Below are 20980 nucleotides of genomic sequence, written 5' to 3'. Positions count from 1 at the left end.
TATATATATGTAATCTCAGTCAAATCTATATATGTAGATGCGAGTCCCCTTGGATACCTACGGATTCGTACTCTATGCCAGCAGTGTTTTTCTAAATATTATAAAAAATGTTTTTAAATTTTAAATTCGCATTAACGCAGCTAACATTGTCTGATTGATTAATTTTGGCGGAGGACAGAGTTTAGTCAATCTTTGATTGGGTAGCTCTGAGACACAATTTTTTATGGACTTGACCCCAGAACCTTGACCCCAGTATGAATTGAGATAAAAGTCTGAATGTGGCAGTGACCACGAGCTTTAAATATTTACCTAAGTTGATTTCACGTGTCCGCATCATTGTATTGATGTTTTTTTTTGCGCGTGAAGAGATTTGCGCTGTGATCGTTATAGTGTACGAAGGTTACGGGGAGTCATTAACAATTACAGAATCATGCTAGAGGAAGATAACATTCAACTAACCGAAACTATAGTACGGCACGATAACACTAGTATATCCTTTTTTGGTTCGCTCTATCATTAGAGAAAACGGGGAGCGCTTGTTTATAGACAAAGGATGTATTATATAACGCGGATAACATTTCCTCAATGTGTACTGCTACTATTAACAGCCACAATAGGTGTATTGTGATATAATACGTGACCATTGTTATAAAGTTCACCACCGTTATTACGGACGATTGTTGTCTATAATTCTTATTATCAGCGTATCACGAAACATGGCACGATTGTACTCCTAGTTAGCTTCCATAGTGAACGCTATAACCTGAAAAGCTGTTTGAGGATGGGAAAAAAAGTCAAGTAAACGTGACAATTTAGCAAATAACGAAATCACTAAGCTACATCGTTTTCTTCGAGCTTATACGATATGAATTGTCCTTTAACGTGGATCAATGGAACGGAGTTTTTCTCCTATAGAACTTACAACAGGAAGTTTCTTTCTTACTCTATGCGTTTATCATTTCGATGCGACAAACATATTGTTGAGTTGAAGAATTAATGAGATAAACGTTGTCCGTCTAATGCGACCCGCTAATGAACTTCCGTCGTGTTGCACCATCGAATTTTCAAGCGCATACATATGTTTAGCCATACAGCGTAGGAATATCTTCGTAACAATGGCAGAAATCTTGCGCTAGAATGACTCTTCCGATAAACGAGCCGCTAGTTAGATTGGGCAAGAGATTTTCTACGGCAACGGAACAAGGCACCTAATCCAGTTCCCAACGTCAAGGTCAACGTGTAAATGTTAGCATATATTGTAGTAGTACATATACGTACGTCGACGGATAACAACTATTATCTAGCATAGCCCTCCGGTAGACGATTTTCTAGGAATTTCAAGATCACCGTTCGTTACGTCTGGTACGTATCTCACCGTCCCTATACCGATCGTACATCGATAGTACTTGACGGAATTTGTACTTGAAACGGTTGCGTTCACTGTGAGAATCAGGCTATAATTTGAGGTAGTACTTCGCCTGAATAGATATTGACCTACTAGGTGAAATCTGGACTGTCACAACGATCAGATAGGTGTAAGTTTTAAGGACTTAGAACTCATCTACTAAGCATTATAGAAGAACTGTGTATCACTTATGAGCACAGCATACTATCGATGTATAATAGTGATATACTGACAACGACGAAAGCAACAGAAACAAGCATACGCATATTTAAAGTAGTAACATCAATTGAATAGAGATCGTAATAGTAATGGTGACCAATTGCCAACGCTACGTGGTGAAGAACAGCGGCCGTAGATTGTAGATAACTAACTCAATATTCTGACTTCAAAAATTAAGGAGATGAAAGAGAATTTGCTGATGCAAGAGTCCCAGTAATGAATGATGGTAGTGAGCTTAAGTGGTAAGGTATGAGAAAGGGCAAAAGGCGATCTACCTCGAGAGGAATTTGCACGCAAATAGAATGCGATAGCCCCCTGCTAAACGGTTGTACAATAGGCATATGTAAATAATACACACTGAACAACGACAAAATAGTAATAATCGTATAAATATAAGCAAGAGAAGCTGGTGAAACTTGATGGACCGGTACTAAGAGGAACTGAAAATTTACATCATAGAAATTACGATACGCCTACACATAGTAAGTGTATCAATTTGCATATCTTCTTCTAACATGGTGTCGCTATGTTTGCCATTCATTACGAGCCCATTGTGGCAACAACGGTTCTGACATTGATCGGGGCAACGGTGAGTAGGAATAACAAGAACAGTGAATATACGCGTTCGATGCCACACTTGCTAATTGCGTACATAACTCTAAATATGATTCAATGCATAATGCAGTGGCCTCTTGCTCAAGCGAGGCACTCCTGTTTCAGGTCTTAAATAGATATGTGACTTTTACCTATTCTATAGTCGAACGGCAACTAGTGATCTCAGCCTTCTGTTGTAGCATCTGTCTGGTCTTCATCACAATATTGTTTGCCCACACTCTCGGAACCTCTCAATTACTATGAACTATTAGAATCATGCTCTTACAAGAAAGCCCCTTCCAGCAACAAAATTGATCGACGGATAGTAAAACGGCGGAAAAGTAGGTAGTCTAATATTCGATGAAAGTTCTCAAAGTTAAGATGATTTAAAAGCATACAGAAGATTACATTTGGGCTTTAATAAAAAAAAAAAATGTCAAGACGATCTTCCATATTACAGAGCGTAAATGTTCTTGTTCTCTTCTTTCTAGTTCACGGTAAGGCGGCTCATCAACATTTTTGTTAAAATTGTCTGTTACAACGGGTTGGGTATACTTGGAAAGTGGTTTGAGAACGGGTTAAAGCAAGCTACAAAAAACAGCTCTACCTACATGTTCGCTCTATTCTTAGAAGAGTGTAATAGGTAAACGTGTAGCTGAAATTATTGATTTTGCATTTAAATATCAGATGCGACGATTACTAAAGCTCGCTTTAATGACGAGCGTTAATGACAAGGCGTTAGGGAGCACGAAAAAGCGCTGTATCGGATTAAGCGTTTAGGAAGCAGAAATGATTTCTCACAAAAGCTATAGGACCGAGTGTATGTATCGTAATGCTATTGCTGCGACCTGTTAACCTACCAAACTTTTTTTTTTTTCGCTTAATTTAAACACTTCTTTTACAGTTGTCCGCATAACAAAACACCATTGCCTATTAACTGTATATTAACAAATATTTACAGTGAAGTTGAGATGCGAACATTAGTATATAATAATAGTAGTAACTGCTACTACGATACCCATATTAAATGTTACATCGTTCGGCCGACTCTTCCGTTCATCAGTGGGCAAATAACCGGAACGGCTTGCTCGCTCGCAACGAGGTGACGTACGCATTTCACTATATCAGGAGAGGACTACTTCACAAGGCTTTATGTAGTAGTAAGTTACCGTGGCTCGGCTGAAGATACTCGTCCTGAAATATAAACAAAAAGAGCTTTCAGGCTGTATTGTCGACTGCATTTGAACTATGGTTTAAACTACTAATTAGAATGTACGGCTCTGACAATACGAGACATCTATCCGACAATAGTTTACACGCAGTGCACTGCCAATGTGTGCCTAGTATTGCCTTACAGGCCAATTCGATCAGGATTATTTTCAAAATCAGGTACTAGTATCCATATATATTATGCAATCAAGTTATATTATGCATTAAAACGACTTGCTGTTGGCTTACTTAATAATTATTTTAGCTGACAGGCTGTAGACACTGATTCACCATCCACTAGGCCAACCGCCTTGATGAAACACATCTCTACAAATCACAGTGCAAATGTGGTGCTCTTTTAGGAAGAGGGCAGAGTAAGCCTAAGGTTATAACAAACAAACAAACTGGTGTAAATTACAATATATGATGAAATTATATGTGTGATGAAGTATAAGTAAAGGTTTGACTTTACGAAAGTTGAGTTCGATACCTTTTCAATATATGCTCATTGACGGGGATCTATCGTTTATCGCCAGACGTAGCTATAATTTGGCGGAGCTGCATTAATTCTGGACCGTATGTACATAGATTAAATCCCCGCGCAATATGTAACTGGGATTCTGTTATTTTTGTGCTTACGGAATAAGACGATCTTTGTTAGTTCACTCAGGGCACAAGACATTGTGTCTACAACCACATATTGTACTCTTATTCATTAACTGAGCTATTCAGTTGAAAGGCACGGTTCACTAAATATTGTGCAGAGTCCAGCTCCGCTGGGACAGCCTTGAGCTTTGATAGGGGGTTAAGCTTTTTGGAAGGACATTCACACCATTCAAGGTAGGCCTAATTATAGAAATCAATAGTGTTGTGAAACATCACATAGTTGCTAGTCCGACATAACTATTTATGCGTATAGAGGATACGAAATATTCTAGTTAGACCTGGTGTTTCTTCCAATATAGCACTTAATATGTTTTGGTTTTCGTCTCAGATCCGGCAGGATGCAAAACAAGAAACTTTTTGTATATCAACTTTTCCAAAGGCCAGAAGCCACTGTCTGTGAGCATGAAGAGAATGTTGCTTTTTGACTAACTAATATAAGCTTTTAGCACTCGTGGCGCCACCTAGTGGATAATTGTACGATTAACATCCAAAGGAGAAAAAAGCTCCCACCACTCTGGTGGCTGAGACTTTAGCCTTGGATGGATGAATGAGGGCCTGGGGCCTCTCAACCTTTAGCTCGTCTGGGTGGTTTCGAACTGCAGGCCACCCCCCACCATAAGCATAGCATCATATCGTTCTATTCCAGCACAGAGTTGTTTGCATGCCAATTCGGCACGTCTCCAGGGTGGGTATCTATCTTAATTTTTGTGTTGTTTGACACTAATTCAGCTACGTTACGTACTGTGCATTGTGTTACGTGGTCCGACTGTACAAGTTGCGGCAAAAAAATCTGTGCTACCACATATGACAAGCTTGTTTTCTCCGTGAGATTGGGGTAGTTAGGTGTTGTGTATCTTTGAATAATGTGATAACTACTTGCTTTTCTGTATGAGCATTGTATCAGCTAATAAAAGACCCTAAACGAGGTGAGCCAGTAGCATTGTTTAGACGTACGATCTTCGGGAAACGTTCCGTTCGGACGACGCAAAACCATGCTGCCACCTCATTGTGACGCAGCATCGTAGCGGCAGTAAATTGAAAGCGATTTCCCTCGGCCCAGTTCTATATCTTATGACTGTCTTAAACCATAGTACGGGCTCCTGACATTTATGCCGCGTCAAAAGGTAGCTGACTAAAGGTACGAGAATTATGGGTACTGCAGATATAGCATTAAGTCTGAACCATAATGTAGTTTGAGCTAGCCTTGAAGATAATGAGAATATTGCGGTAACTTATGGATTACGTAGAAAAACGTGAGCCAATACCTGGTAAAAATCTAGTAAACTTCACAAAATGTGCAAGGAGAATTGCATCGAGGTGAAATGTTTGACGTTGTAGACATCAATTATTCGGAGCGTTTCTTTACATGGATTACGTGTTGGCCAATACTCAATTGTTTACAGACTCTATTTATTTATATATTATATAGTAATTCTGATCAAGTGGATATACAAGGATTATTGGTAAGCCAATATAAACCTGATGCTCCTAACGAAGTCAAAGTAACTAGGCGATTGTTAAATGTAACATGGTCGACTCACTAAGCACGGAACGTCATAAAATATTGATGTGTAATATAAAAATGTAAGGTTGATCTTGGTGCTTTACACATATCCACTATCCGTCCGCGATTTCAGTCGCGATTGACCAGCTTCACCGTTACCTTTCAGTTAAAATCGGGCTATTTTCTACACTGATCGCTAACTTCTACTCAGCGAATCTTTAAGGAAGCTTACGAACGACCCTGAAATACACAAACGGGAACGTCATATTCGCAATGTTCAGCGCTACGCGCTCGCTGTACTCAAGTGTTTTATTTTAAGTGAGACGCGGAGGCGCGTACCTAGATGACGCTGGCCGAAATCCACCGTGTGTCGTGAGTCAGTTTGCTTTGGAGTGGTCCTAGGTGGCTGCAATTGCCCGATTGGCTGCCTGCGTCGGTGGAGTCGAGCGCGTTCTTCTGGCGGCAAACTGCGTCGACCGCGGGGCCGCCTTTTGGCCGTGGGCGTTCTCTGGACGGCCGCCACCTTATCGATCTATCTCGTCGCGTCTCTTCATCGCGACGCCACAGGATCAGTTGTTCACGATGAGTGGACTAGCAGGTCTTTATCTATCCCTTTATAGATCTATTCACCTTAGATATATCTGCAGATTTGTGAATTTGAATTTTGTACCTGCCAATTAAGGATAAACGATTCATTTACTTTGCTGCGAAGACGCAATTTGATTACCAGTTTTTTGGATTTTGTTCCAGTACGATGTAGTCAAACGCTAGTTCAGTCTGTATGAGAAACCCGTTCCAAAGTGCTATTTTTCTGCAGGCAACAGAAACTCTGCAGCAGAAAAAAGACAATTGGGTTCGCTGCCTACCCAAAAATGCTTCTAAATAGTTTGCCGTCCTATGACACGAAAAGTCCTGTGGGGTTACGTGATTATCAGAGCCGGAATATGGGAAAAGAAACATACATTTAGAGGCACTGACACCTTGAAAAGTTTTTCAGTGCTCCATCTGGCATGACGGTTGACTAAACGATATGTGGCATAACGACGATGTTGAATTATTTGCGGATAATAGTGTGCGTTTACTAAAAGGCAATATAATAGCACAGCGTAATACTTTCACACTACTGCTATAAGAACCATAAACATAATAATCTATGAATGAATAGCAGTAATTTTTCCTCGAATGGCAGGTTACATTTTTCTGAGCGACCTCAATCTTCAAAATAGGTATCTTGTTCTAATTTTTCGCCGTATTTCCCTCCCTGTTACTGCGATTCAGATATATCGGCAAACGCCCTCCGGGCCCCGATCCATATGCAGCACATAAATTCAATCAGGCGGCATCGGACGAGGCGGCGATCGGGCGCCCAATTCCAGATACACGCCACCCGCACTGCCTTGCACTGCACAACAGTTACGACACAGCTCATCTACCGCAAACCTCTGTTATCATCGCGTTTCATAATGAAGCGCGATCAGCACTGCTGCGAACGGTAAGATCTGGCCGCATATTCTTTCATACTAGCGAAATTGATATATCAGAGCAGCGATAAAGGGCACCTCCAAAATCTCTAAAAGCCCAGAGAGTTTCTACGCATTTACACTCATAGACCATCACGAAAATTCTAATAACGCTCTTCGACTTTTTTGAGCTTCCTAACATTTCTTACATGATATGGTAGTTAATCTGTGTCTCGAAACTTTAAACCAACATACTACTTGTGGATATCTGTTTCATATAGGTGGTAAGTGTCCTACGACGGTCCCCGGCACATTTACTTAAGGAGATTATTCTTGTTGACGATGCTAGCGATGACCCGGAGGACGGGTTGGAGATTCAGCAAAGGTTTGATAAAGTCAGCGTCATTCGGAATCACCAAAGAGAAGGACTCGTCAGGTGAGTGTACTCTATCGACTACCAATTACAAAATTTTCGCCAGACCCTAGGCTTATTAAGTTAAAAAAAAAACAACCCGTTGTATAGAAGAGCTTAAACCGGCAAACCGAAAAATTCTACTGACTTATTACAGAATTAATTATTTTAATTAACAAAATTATTAATATTCTACAAATCACTTTCAACATAGGCTAGTATAAAATGCTACGAATTCAATTTTTTTGCACGTGTTGTATTGTTAGCACCAGATTCGTTTCGTTAAGGGTTCACTACGATACGTGAATCAGTTGACGTAATGATCCTATCCTTTGAATTTTCACAAAGATCAATATCTATTTATGGAGATTGAAGGGAGCCACAGTCCAATGGAAATTATTAGTCGTCATTTACCACCTGTAACCTATACTAAAAGGTTGGAATCACGCTTTTAACGACGTTACTCACTATCAAATAGGACATAAGTAACTTGTATCAGTTATTTTCTGCTGCGGAAGGGCTTCAACATTGAGTTAGTTCTAACGTAGTAAATTTTACTATGGATAGATTTGCGTTAATAATCCAAAGATGTGCTTTCTTGAAGATATGTCATGTAACGTCTCGATCGAAGACTCGATATCGCTTTTCTTCTAGGCAAGGATCATATCTATTGTTTGCTGTTTTGAATAATGTTTTCATAAGAGTTAGAAAAATCAATTTCAATCGCGCGTAGTGTTAGGCTTACTTTCGCTGTAGTGCTACTATTCACTAACCTGGTAGTAAACGGGCAGGCACCTAGAGACTAGCATCATTTTCGTTTTCATTCACAGTAGAAGTGCTCGTTGATCGTTTCTACTGAATTGACCTTCAGATCCCGAGTCCTCGGCGCAGAACGTGCAAGTGCTCCCGTTCTCACGTTTCTCGATAGCCATTGTGAGTGCAATTCTGGATGGCTCGAACCTTTGCTATCTCGAATTCGAGAGGATCCAACGCGTGTCGCATGTCCCGTAATCGATGTCTTATCGATGGAGACATTTGCCTACTTTCCAGCTTCGTCCGATCTTCGCGGTGGCTTCGACTGGAATCTCGTGTTCAAGGTCGGTGCATAGACATTTTTCATACACCCCATATATATATTCTGTCTTGTCCTCAGCGAGTCAGGGTTCCCCTTGCCCTTATAGCATCTAAACATATGTAATTTACAAACAACACGAGTCAGTATGATAAAGATTAGGTAAAATACATACCGTAAGAGGTATATTTATAGAACAATAAAATTATAAAACAATTGATATTAAGAAAAATGTTGTCATTCCTGTTAAAAATACTGGTCCGTGCACAGAACGCCCGACGCGTTTAATTCTATTATTGTGATATTACTTATGTCATGCTGCAACTATACACGCAGAGTAACTGGTTCTAACCGACGAAATCAACACCGAACTCATAGCAAGTAAATGCTCGCCGGGAAGTCTTCAACGTTCGACGAATTGCGCGGCAAAGCTTTCCGGATCAGACACATCGCCTCAAGGAACGAACACGATAAAGCTGCTAAATATATATGTATATATAGATATATGTGAATTTAATCCTAAATTGCATCATAGTTCGGATTTCTCATTTAGTTTACTTAACAGACGCGTCACCGATCCACCATCATACTTCACTGGCCTCTCCATGTTTCGAGTTCTACGCTCGCTATCGCCGTTAAGCATTGCCGGCTCTCTACCTGATGCGCAACTTCGAGTCTAGAACACCATGCGTCCCTAAGATTAGCAGGCAAATACGTAATTCACTAAGCTACGACGGGTACTTTTTCCTGTAGTCCTAGTTAGCGATAAGTTACGTGCCCAACTAGATTGGAGTCTGTTCCGACGTTCGTGTTATTAATCTTTTAATCAGTTACTCTCTCATGTTTACCGCAAGGGATGGTGTAGCCACAAAGATAATTTTTTTGTCCACAGTAATGGTTAGAGAATTGTTTCCTATGATGGTAAGTGTGCGCGAGCAGAATATACGAAAAAGGTAATCCAGTCAATTCCATACAGATTATAGCATCTCTCATCTTACCTTGATATGTTAGTCGCAATCGGACCGGCGCGTCAAAAGCGATAGCCAGATATAAGCAGCTGATTTAACTGAACTGAGATACGAGAGAATTTCATTGTCTGTTTGCAGTGGGAATTTCTCACACGCAAGCCTGACTCTCCAACCGACTCAATTTTAACGCCTGCAATGGCAGGGGGCTTGTTTGCCATTACGCGGTCCGAATTTCGCCGTTTAGGTACGTACGATACACAGATGGACGTGTGGGGAGCCGAGAACCTTGAGATGTCGTTTCGAGTGTGGCAATGTGGAGGTACCATTGAGATTGTGCCCTGCTCGCGGGTGGGACACGTGTTCCGCAAACAGCACCCATATACGTTTCCCGGAGGCAGTGGAAAGGTAATTTTGGAAGATTTAGGATTCTGTTAGGGTTAAATGGCAGAACATATTCACAAATTTACGACCTATTGCGCCGTTGAGGAGTGGCGAGAGCAGAGATAAAACTAGCTTGCGCATCAAACCACAAGTTTCTCTGAATTAAGCGTGTTGCTTTATTACTAAGTCTTGCCCCTGAGTTGCCCTTAAGATTTACGATAGGGTATACTGTAATTGTCGGATACGCATTGTGCTATAAATATCATTAGAGCATTGGAGTGATTACAGCTATTTTTATTACCGACGTTATTCTGGCCGTAATTGGATTAGGACATAGATTGATATTTTCACCTAAAAATTATTATATATAATACTGTGACAGACGGAGGCTGTCTGTAATATGAAATGCAAGTAAACCTTCATTAGTAACTACAAAGGACACTAGCTTCCGAAGCAGTGTATTCCCAATAAACGCAATTGATTGATTTCCAGTTCAAAGTCATTCTTGGTCGGCACACATTTCAGGTATTTGCCCGTAACACGAGACGCGCCGCTGAGGTTTGGATGGATGAGTATAAGCGGCATTACTACGAACAAGTTCCTGCAGCTAAAGGCGTCCCATATGGAGATATATCCGCTCGTTTAAAGTTAAGAGAACAATTACGGTGTAATAACTTTGCTTGGTAAGTGCGTTCCATAGTGACTTGAAAGAAGGCGTCTCACGAATAACGAATGTTCCGCTCTTGGAGGAAAATGAAAGAAGGCTATAATGAAAACTATACTAAATGTAAACTTAAGATGAACGGATATATTATAAGACGTTTCATTCCACTTAGGCAACTTATAAATATTAAAATTTCTTTTATTTTCAAAAAAATTATTTTACGTTTCATGGCACGCTCTATTGTATGTGAATTTAAATCTACAGGTACCTAAAAAATGTCTATCCAGAACTAAAGCTTCCTGAAAACGTGCACGGTTACATTAAACAAGGAAATCGTTGTCTTGACACCCTAGGAAGCGTCAGCGACGATGCTAGCGTGCATCTATATCCTTGCCACTATCAAGGCGGAAACCAGGACTTCCGTATTACAAAGCACAACCAGATTATGGTCCACGACTGGTACGTCACTGCTTACTTCTGCGTGTTTACTTTCATCGCGATATTACCTATTGCGTAGTCAATATTCAAGTGCTATTCGAGTCTAAGTGTAACTCCTTTAGTTCTTTTTATGATGATAATATGAAATGATAGAGGAGGTGTTTGCCTCTCCTGCAGTGTTGCTATGTTCGACTTGCCTGATGCTGCAGGTGCCTATCCGTGGACAATTCTTCGGTGGGTCAGCTAGTGTTACTTCGATCCTGTCGAGGGGACGAGTCACAGAAATGGATGCGTGAAGGCGGAAAAATTCGCCATGGTGCTTATACTGAACTCTGCCTAACCAATAATAATATGTCAGCCGTAGCAGACCGCTGCGCTGGACTAGATTCGCAGATATGGCTCACCAAGGACTGAGAACAAGAAACAAGAAACGGGAACAAATTTACGATTTTGTTCACGCTTACGTACGCAACGTCCAGCATCTTTTACCTAATAATAGTCAAATCAAACAGTAAAATCCATATGATATAATCATGTAATACGACGATTTTATCGAAACTAGCTACCGGCTGCAGTAAGTAATGATACCACGCTCACTTCTACAGCAGATTGTATAAATCGATGCTTGTTAGTATTGGCATATTCTTCTACAGCTTTTAAAAACGCTTTTTTTTTTTCTATTTTATAAATGTCTAATTGTCTAGTAAAAGTCTCGTTGTCGAAATGCAGTTGAACTTTTTCTGACGTTATTTGAATATCATCAACTATATATATATATATATATATATATATATATATATATATATATATATAGGGATATCAGTAAGTTGTATTTGGATAATCGGAAGTATTAAAGCAGGACTGGTATGGTTACTAACCATGCCAGCGACAACATGGTTATTTACTTTCGGTTGCGTCTGCACATTGGAATCGCTTCCAGCGCCACGTCAAAAAAACAATCTTGAGCGCCGAATATTGCAAAACTGTGTGAAATTATAGGATTTTCGAATTGCACGTATCAATCATGCGCACGGGAAAGCTCAAAGCTAAAGGCCTTAGCTGCCTTTTTTTATCGAAAGCGGTTCCATTTTATCTGATTTAATGCTGGATGGTCCTAAAAGCGAGAAAGAACACTCAGCGTGGTGCTTGCCAGAGATAGTGAAATGTAGTTAAATCCTAGATTTTTAAATTAGGTGTAAGGGAATGTGTTTTTGAAGCTTAAAGCAACTGAAAAAAATATCAGCAGGCAAAGCGTCGATGGCTAATGGAAGCCTGTAGTCGATGCGGGAATTTCTGTCAAAGACAGTGAACAAGTTACGCATGCTTTAGAGGTAGGAAAGATGTAAGAAGGCGAAGGTCCTGGACTTCCCATGAATAATTAGACGAATCACCGAGCTTGGTGTGCTATTAATCATATTCTGTAAATAATTCATCTCAGCTGTAGAATAAAATGCATAGGGAGTTACGAAGAAGACATCTATCGTGCACTCATTTCCACGTTGTATACGGTAAAATCATACGAGGACCACTAGCTGCTATCTGAAGGGAGTTTTCATATTTGCAGGTAATAAGCCATAATGAAGACCAAAGTCAAATACTCAATAAAGACTTTACTTGCTTTTTTTCAAGTAATGTTGTAACATTTGGTAAATAAACATGCTTAAGTGAGGAACGTAAACGTATTCGTTAATAGCAACGCCAGCAAAAAATTATAATTTGTAAAGGGTTCAACTTTCAAATCAGCTTGTGCACCTCGAAAGTTTAAAGTTGAAACCAATTTCGTAGCGTATATTTTTCAGGCTAAGTAGGGACAGCCATTAATAGCTAACGATATTGCCAAAGCATGACTGAGCCGTTGTATATGGTAAGCATATAGGCAGTGTTTAGGTAATTAGTCAAGCTATTACCTTAGAACAGATTTTCCTATTATGGATAAAGCAAGTTTTAGGCTTAAATTGGTCCTCAAAGAAGCTGGGCCGTCGAGTGTACCTACAGCAAACTGGGTCTCGTTTGATCAGTTCTTTTCCTAGCATCTATATCAGATGAACTAAATAAAATTTTATCTTGAAATAATCTATTTTAGAACTGCTGCCAAGATAAACATGTTCGGTCAAATATGGCGTATATTGAGACACACTAGACAACCTAATGTGTAGAGGTAATTAGTGAGACCGTGGCTTCAATTCTTGGACCGATCCTAAACGAGGTATTGGTTTACAATTACGGGACTCGTTTTGCCGAAAGGACGCTGAAAGTGGACTAAACCTTTGTTCGTGTGGGCATAGGTATCGTTCTAGAACATAATAATAATATCTATTATTTTCGATGAGTCTTTGATCACTTCGTATAAGTAAATGACCGGATCATTTAGAAGATCTGCATCATTGGAACCGCTATATTGTCCGTATATATAAAGCATGATGAGTGACCATTGGGTAGAGATGCTCCATATGATACTTTTATGCTTTCTACAAAATGATGGTTGAAAATCGGCTTCTAACAGTGTAATAACAAAAATATACTTCAGCCTAATGGCCAAACCGTAAGGTACATGCTACAAGGACAAACTGCAAAATGTATGTATTGGCATTCATTCGTAACAAGTACAAGTTTGTTAGAATTATTGGTCCGCGAAATTGGTGACAAAGCTAAACTTACCGCTACTTTGTTTAAATAATGATTCTCGTACAGAGGTATTCAATATTATGTAATATCAATAATAATTATATGTAATATTAACCAATTGTACTAACGATTGAAAACACTTGAATGGAACCACAACTTCAGTATCATTTTTTATTAACCATTTATATCACCAATAACCATAAATAACTTATTTTTTTGCCGCATTTACGTCAGGGACCATAACGTTGCAGTACAGATTATCGACGACGAACTGATAGTGTCTGTAGTAGCAATAATAATAATGATATTCTCTTTCGACAATTAATCCTTGCAGCCTATATATAATAGAATTGATAATTAAATATTTAAGTATTTTATTTATCGGTCAGCATTGAGATATTTATGCATATATGTATATAGCTATATGTGTATATATATACGCTTGTGTAGAATCCGTAAAAATTTCCGTTGTTCTATATCCGTTTTGCCTCATATAAGCAAGGGAGCGTCTCATTGTAGTACTACAAACTAATCATTGTTTGTCATTAGCATCGCCATTAGCTAAATCAATGCCCATAGCGTACAGTGTGTTATATATATAAACAACATACAGATGTATGTGTTTCGTCAGATAAAAGTCCAGAGGCGTGCGGTAGGATAACACGGTGCTATTACGGTTTTTCAGAGCGGGAAACATTTGAACAGCCTACAATCAAATATCGATACTAGTCGATCTAGTGTCTTCTTTAGGGGAACATGCTGTTCCATCTGTTCGTTTGTTATTGTCGGAAGGTCGCATATCCTACCGCCCTAAAGCAAACATTATGTCCATCGAGAAAACCATTGTTTCACGACTGTTATTAGATGAAATGAGTTGGTACGAGCAATTGGCGCGCATTTACGACTACAAAACGTAAAGACACACAAAACACACATAGACATACATTTACAGACATAGAGAATCGTACTCACACTATCTATTGGCCCGATAAATACGACGTTGTTCATATCGTATGGCTGTCTGCGCCCACAACCCAATATTGTATTTGATCTTTATTTCATTTTTATCTCACTTCATTTTTTGCGGGTGCAGCTGTTATATATAGCTAACGTCTCACTTTAGAGGAGAACGTGTTGGTTACGTAATATAACTATATATTATTACTACAGTACATGTGTGTCCTAATAAGAAGCATATAAATACATAATTATATGAAAATATGAAGATAGCCTATTTGTAGATCCTTCCATGTGTGTATCTGTACCAGCAACTATATATATATATGTAAAATGAGATGATCGAGCTTGACTCGGTTCAGACGAAACAACATTTTATAATTAGTTTATTGTCAGAAATGAAGTAGCAGATACTGTTAGAGGAAAATGAGCTTACTTCCTATTAGTAGTAATCTTAATACTATATTGATTATACGAACGTTTGTTGTGTGTCCAGGTGTAGAGGGGTGAACGCCGAAGCTCGCCGTTTTCACCGAATACTCTCACCAGGGGCGGTTTTGCCCCACTCACTGTACATTCAGCACCAAACGTGAAGTTCTTATTTGACGCCTAGGGGCGTGCGTGACTACACATTAACTTTAGCACTCTTTCTTTTACTCACTAATTTTTCCCGTCTTCATTTTCTCATCGGTAATGAATGTGCATGAGATGGCTCCAAGAACATGAGATCTGCCAATGAGCAATTGACCTTCATACCAAATATAGATACAGTTAGACTTGAACAAAATATTCAACCGAGAATGTTTTTAATTGATCTGCTTTGTTGATTTCATAATTCACATAATACAGTTGTTTCTTTTGCTCATTATTAATATCGCAAGTATGGTCGAGTTCGTCTTGACAGCGGCACGATATCATCCCCCCTATTATTACCAGCTAGCTACATATGAATTCATAGTTAATTTTGTAACATTCAATGGCGTGATTGTATAAATTCGATCATACATACGACCATACATGCAATGACCATAGCGAAATGGGTCAAACCTTCGCACGCATAACAAGGATGATGGCCAGGTTCAACCCTCGAAGTTCCCTTCATGTTTTGGCAATTTGTTCAGCGGGAATAGAAAAAAAAAAACTCTCTCTATATATATATGCACATTTGCAAAGGTTGGATTTTTTATATTTTGTAGAAAAAACATTTCATGTGAACGTTTGTTAGTATGGCGTCGATGAAACGCCTAGTATCTCAACTATTTGATACGGTGACCTATACATAACTAATGAAAGTGTTTAGGCAAGCGTATTTATCGAACCGCACGGAAAATTCGATAAAGCGTGCGAAGCAATCTACCATTTGCAATTCGTTTTCTCGCTGGCTGATGTTGTTTTGATACCCGATCGATTCTGCAGATAGGGGAACGCAGGCACTTGATGATACAATGCATTTTTGCCAATGTTCGATTTTGATCGTGTCTCTTTTTTTTGCACGCAGCCATTCTATAGGCTGTGTAACACCTAAGGTGGCAACACTGGAATGAATAGATCAATCAGCGCTGGTATCTTTGGACCTGACAGGACACTGTCGATTTTAGGCGTCCAACTGGTTGGGAATTAAAACCAGACAAAGCCACTCTAAATGTCACTAGTCATCTAGTAACACTCTATCGTTTATCTAGTAAGCTATATGGAAATCGTTGCTGTTTTTGTTAAGAAAAGTGAAATTCATAGGTAAGTTCGATCGTGTAAAGCTCGATCAGGTCCACTTTCGCCTTCTGGTTCCTCGAGAAAATGGTGAGCTTGGCAAACGTGCTTACGTTATTTCTCTTCAAACAGCTTTACGATCAACACAACATACTTTAATACTGAAAATAGCCTATCAACTATATGAACTCGACGAAATGATTCTATGCTATTAAGTATGGTCTTCGTAAATAATTATAAAACCTGATTATAGACATGTGCTTAGATTTAGGAGATGTTGGACTCATGTAGTATTTCATCAGTCAGCCCACACTGTCGTTTCGGGTTCGAACACAAGCCCACACATTAGTATAAACTTATAGGATGAGCGGCGAGCGGTAAACGGGAAACAGAATCGACATAGAAAGACTTTCTTTTTCGTCATACTCTCGCATTACCTTCGTGCCTAGCACTTCGTCGTCGCTTTTGCGACTATTATAGTAGTACACGTAAATTTCATTAACGTCACTTAACCATTGTCATTGCTAGTCTAACGAAAACGCATCACACATCGAAATTACGTACGAGTATTTATCATTGACTGTTTATCACGATCCGTGTGATGATTAGTAATGTTGCTCTTCTCGATAGTAATTTAACTTGACACTGATAACAGTAAGACCCGGTCGGCCCATTACATACAGTACATAGATGAACATATCTGTTGTCATTTATACAAAATACATATACGAATGACCGCAGGATATCTCTGTTACGTTCATTTTATACACTGATGCTATAATTGGTCCTTCTTCTACAAGTAGGACACACGACAATGTCTTCCTGAAATCGGACAAGCCCACTGCGTAATGCTTGTCACGGTCTCGGTACAGTTTTAATAGTTTCCGAGACAGACAAAAACGTTTGACGTCTGCCGTAAACATTCATGTTTTAAAATCGTATATAGGAATTAAAGAATTGAAGATAACCCCATTGTGATATTGCAATATACGACTATTAAAATGCTAAGTATTATCAAAATTCTAAGGTGAACGATCGAAAGAGGGGGTAAAGGCCAAACGATCCGGGTGAACACCGTCGTATTTCTACGCAGTATCATCTCCTTTATTGTTCCGGCATAATATCAAATCCGATTCGCATATTATTGATGAGAGAAGCCCTCCTGCGGACATTGTTTCTTCCAATGCTCTTTATCGTTCGCTTTTGTTCTGGTGCGCAGATGCGCTGTCGTAAGAGTCAACGCTAAATACGTGATAATCATTATCATCATCATCACTACGGTTTTCGTCGTCGGCGGCAATGTCACAGTTCAACATCCTCTTAACCTCTCCTTTCTGCGAACGTTATCAAGGGTCAAGTTACGGTGGATGCGTTGGACCGGATCATCCCAGAACCGGGGGCAACCAATCATTATTAATATTATCATAGTGAGTGTTGTAATCCTTGCTATCATGAATATTTTAATGGCAGTTATATTGTTGTTATTGTTGCTAGCTTGGAAGCATAATCAATTGTCATAACAAGAGTAAGAAATCGCTTAGCAATAAAACAGGAGCAGAATATATTGTAGCGCACGGAACGCCCCATTCCGTGTGCCTGATGTAATTCACGACCTAGTAGCGGCGGTTAAATCAGTCACGTAATGCTCGCGTAAGATCTGGTTATGTTTCGTCAGCATCTGTGGCAGATCCGTGCTCTTAATTGTTGTTCGAGCACAGCGTTAGCATTCTAGTCCAGGTTCAACGCCCACTATATCGTAAGAGCTCTAAAGAACAGAATACTGCTTATTCGGTAACCATGAAGAACAATCTGGAAAAACTGTTTTTACACATGCCGTTAGTTTCGAACTTCGAAAGTCTTGCTGACAAACCTTTGATGCTACAACGATTTTTGTTTTTTATAGGAACCGAGGTTTACTGCACTAAACTGTTAGAGATGTTAGAGATCGATGTAGAATTCAAATTCGTATTTGGACAAGGTTATAAAGGCGCAAAGTTTTCTTGGGCTCGAATGATTTTTCATGAAAAAAAAAGTTATTTTTTTGCCAGTGAAGAGAGAAGTGTGAAGAGTATCCGAATAAGCAGTAGGTCCGGAACATCTATCTAAAGCGATACTAGTTCTTCTGAATCCATTATGATAACTGATTTTGTTCTCAAATAGGGTCTTTTTTAGATATTTTTTAAAATTAAGACCTTAGCCTAAAGATACGACGATAAAGCCAGTATGAATCATCATTGTGTATTACAGTGCTCTAGCTGTGTGGTTTTTGAACTTCAAGAAAAGTTGTTTTCTGGCATGCGACTCCTCAGTCATTGACTTGTGGCGGAGTGTTTGTCACGAAGCTAATTTAACGAAAACGAGCCGTCTATCCTTTGTAGAGACATATTTCGGGCGAGTCTAGGGCAATAGTACGCGAAGAGGATGCCCTTTTTTTATATGCTTGTGAGTCCATTTATGGCGCGAAACTTGCATACGATGCAGCATGGATCCAGCCAACTCGCTAGAGTTTGTCGAAACAGATGCTGCTGACGTCGAGGCCTGGATTTCTCGGTGAAGCGTTTGTTGTTGCCGTCTTGACTGAATTATAAACCGTTTTGTGAAAGCCATAGCTTGGCACGTCGTAGCGCCTTAGAGCCATCGCCTTAAAATTACACTTCTGTATGCACTCCTCTTCTTCTTGAAAAGCTGAATCTGATGATACTCATTGATCCCCCCTACTGATCCAAAGTCGTTTGGAGCCCTAGCTTTCTTGATATGGGGGTATCATGATCTTGTCTTTTTGACATTAGTATTTTTCAGTCCCGACCGCCAAGTCGAAAACTCTTGTCATTCTTGTCAGAGTTAATTTGACCAGCTATATTAACCGGGTCACTTAACAATGTCGCGTCTCAGTTGAGGTACATAGCAGGTAACAACTAATCAGACGAGTGAGTCTGTGTGCGAGTGAGTAAACCTAACAAAGCTCTCAAAACGAATTTCGTAGTGTAACATTAAGGTGAGGAAAAGCTGAGTAGTACTAGGCAAACGAAAGGGACGAACTCGTTTGAGGCGCAGTCGAAACGTTCTGAAATTCTTACTAACTAACTTCGTAAATTGATTTCCATTGGGCGTCCTTGAAACATAATAACAAAGGTATCGATTAGATGACTATGTGTAAATACATAAAACCATGTGGTATATATCCCACATGTTTAGCATAGAGATGACATATAAGGGCGTGCACTGACGTTATCTTTGAACCAGTACCAGCCATCTGTAGTCTCCTCTCCATAGATTCTAGGAGTAGGTTATCTATAAGCTCGCCAGAGCGACTCCATGTGTAAATTGTTGTCTTTAACCCGTAAAGGTCTCTTGTTGATTCGTTTTCTTTTCTCTGTACAGATCTCTATATAGGCAGGAAGAAGGTGGGACCTTCGTATTTGCCAACCTCTACACTTCAAAGAGAAAGGACAATTATATGGTTAATTGTCTAAGGCGCTTTAATCCGTCTGGTGTTTTATGTCTTTTCGTGCAAGGCCAAAGGCGGCCAACTGGTTTCTAATAGCTCTCAAGGCGACCGCGTAATGCGTCGGTGCCCACGGAGAGAACCTATATGACCCATAATAGCGCTTAATTATTGTGTTCATCCATAGCGGTTAGCAAGCAAGCAAGCTTTTGAACAAATGATAGGTCGAAGTATGCAGGCGTGTAATAGTAAATATAATAACTAGTAAATATAGAAAAATGTATATATCCATAGACATATATGTGTATGTATAGTCAAGGATCTGGATGTGGGTAACATAATATAATGAGACAGAATTCGAATAAGATTGAAACAGATCTGACAGGAAAATAGGTGTGAATCTTGTCACAATTACTACGGTTTAGAATATGACAAGCTTACTGAATCAGGTCTACACGAACACCAATTACATTTCACATTGGACAAAAACAATTCTTTGTCAATGTTTCTGTCTATAGCACAGCGGTCCTTCAACAGTCGCCAATCGACCTATGTTAATCGAACGGTATAAAACTACTTGCGCTGCTACCAAAAGCTGTTTTCTCTAGTTTAGTTACTGGCCAACGCGCTCTGATACATGTTTCTATCAGTTTCCATATCTAATGGATCGTTATAATTAGGACACTGTCAATTATTTCTTTTTCGTTTAAACCATTAAAAAAATCCCATTAATTACAAGTAGCTCGTAGCAATATTTGTCGTTGTATTCTGGTCGACATTATCATAGGTTCGTTTCTAAAAGAACATACTCGAACCGAATGGATGGACCCAAAATAAAGCAAATTATGTAAATGGGTAAAACGTTCGCAGCACAGGTTTCGACATACCTCTATAGGGGTATTTTTAGGTAGCGTATTGTGATCTGATTAAGACATTCCAGTTGGGCAGTATAGCACTTTTTTTATCACACCTAGCGCAGTTGTCCTTATTTTGAGGTGGATATCTATAATCTTACCGGCCATATATATATATATATATATATATAGACGTGCGTATGTTAATGTACCGTCATTGTCAGTAATCCATTGGAGAAAAAAATGTAGTGCATTTTATTATTACCTGTACAGGGCACTATAAAAGTCCGCAACTATTCAATATAGCCACAAAGGCTTTCTTTCTGTAATAATAACAAGTAATAACCGTTATTATTAATTAATAAATTATTTATGGATTAACAATATAACGACAATATGA

General features: G+C 39.3%; 1 protein-coding gene across 1 annotated transcript; it reads left to right on the top strand.

The window, feature by feature from the left end:
- Positions 1-4644: 4644 nt before the first annotated feature.
- On the top strand, positions 4645-12466 carry Pgant2 (polypeptide N-acetylgalactosaminyltransferase 2; the record flags this gene model as incomplete). The annotated part of the gene is made up of 8 exons (XM_086986202.1): positions 4645-4778; positions 6876-7089; positions 7339-7493; positions 8341-8566; positions 9648-9914; positions 10416-10573; positions 10819-11013; positions 11202-12466. Coding segments are annotated over 8 exons (1554 nt in total), but the record flags the coding sequence as incomplete, so codon positions are not given.
- Positions 12467-20980: the final 8514 nt, after the last annotated feature.

Source organism: Varroa destructor, unplaced genomic scaffold, assembly GCF_002443255.2.
Source record: "Varroa destructor unplaced genomic scaffold, Vdes_3.0 BEIS01000001.1, whole genome shotgun sequence".
Lineage (NCBI taxonomy): Eukaryota > Metazoa > Arthropoda > Arachnida > Mesostigmata > Varroidae > Varroa > Varroa destructor.
Note: the sequence above shows the minus strand (reverse complement) of the source record. Positions and strands in the feature narration are given on the sequence as shown.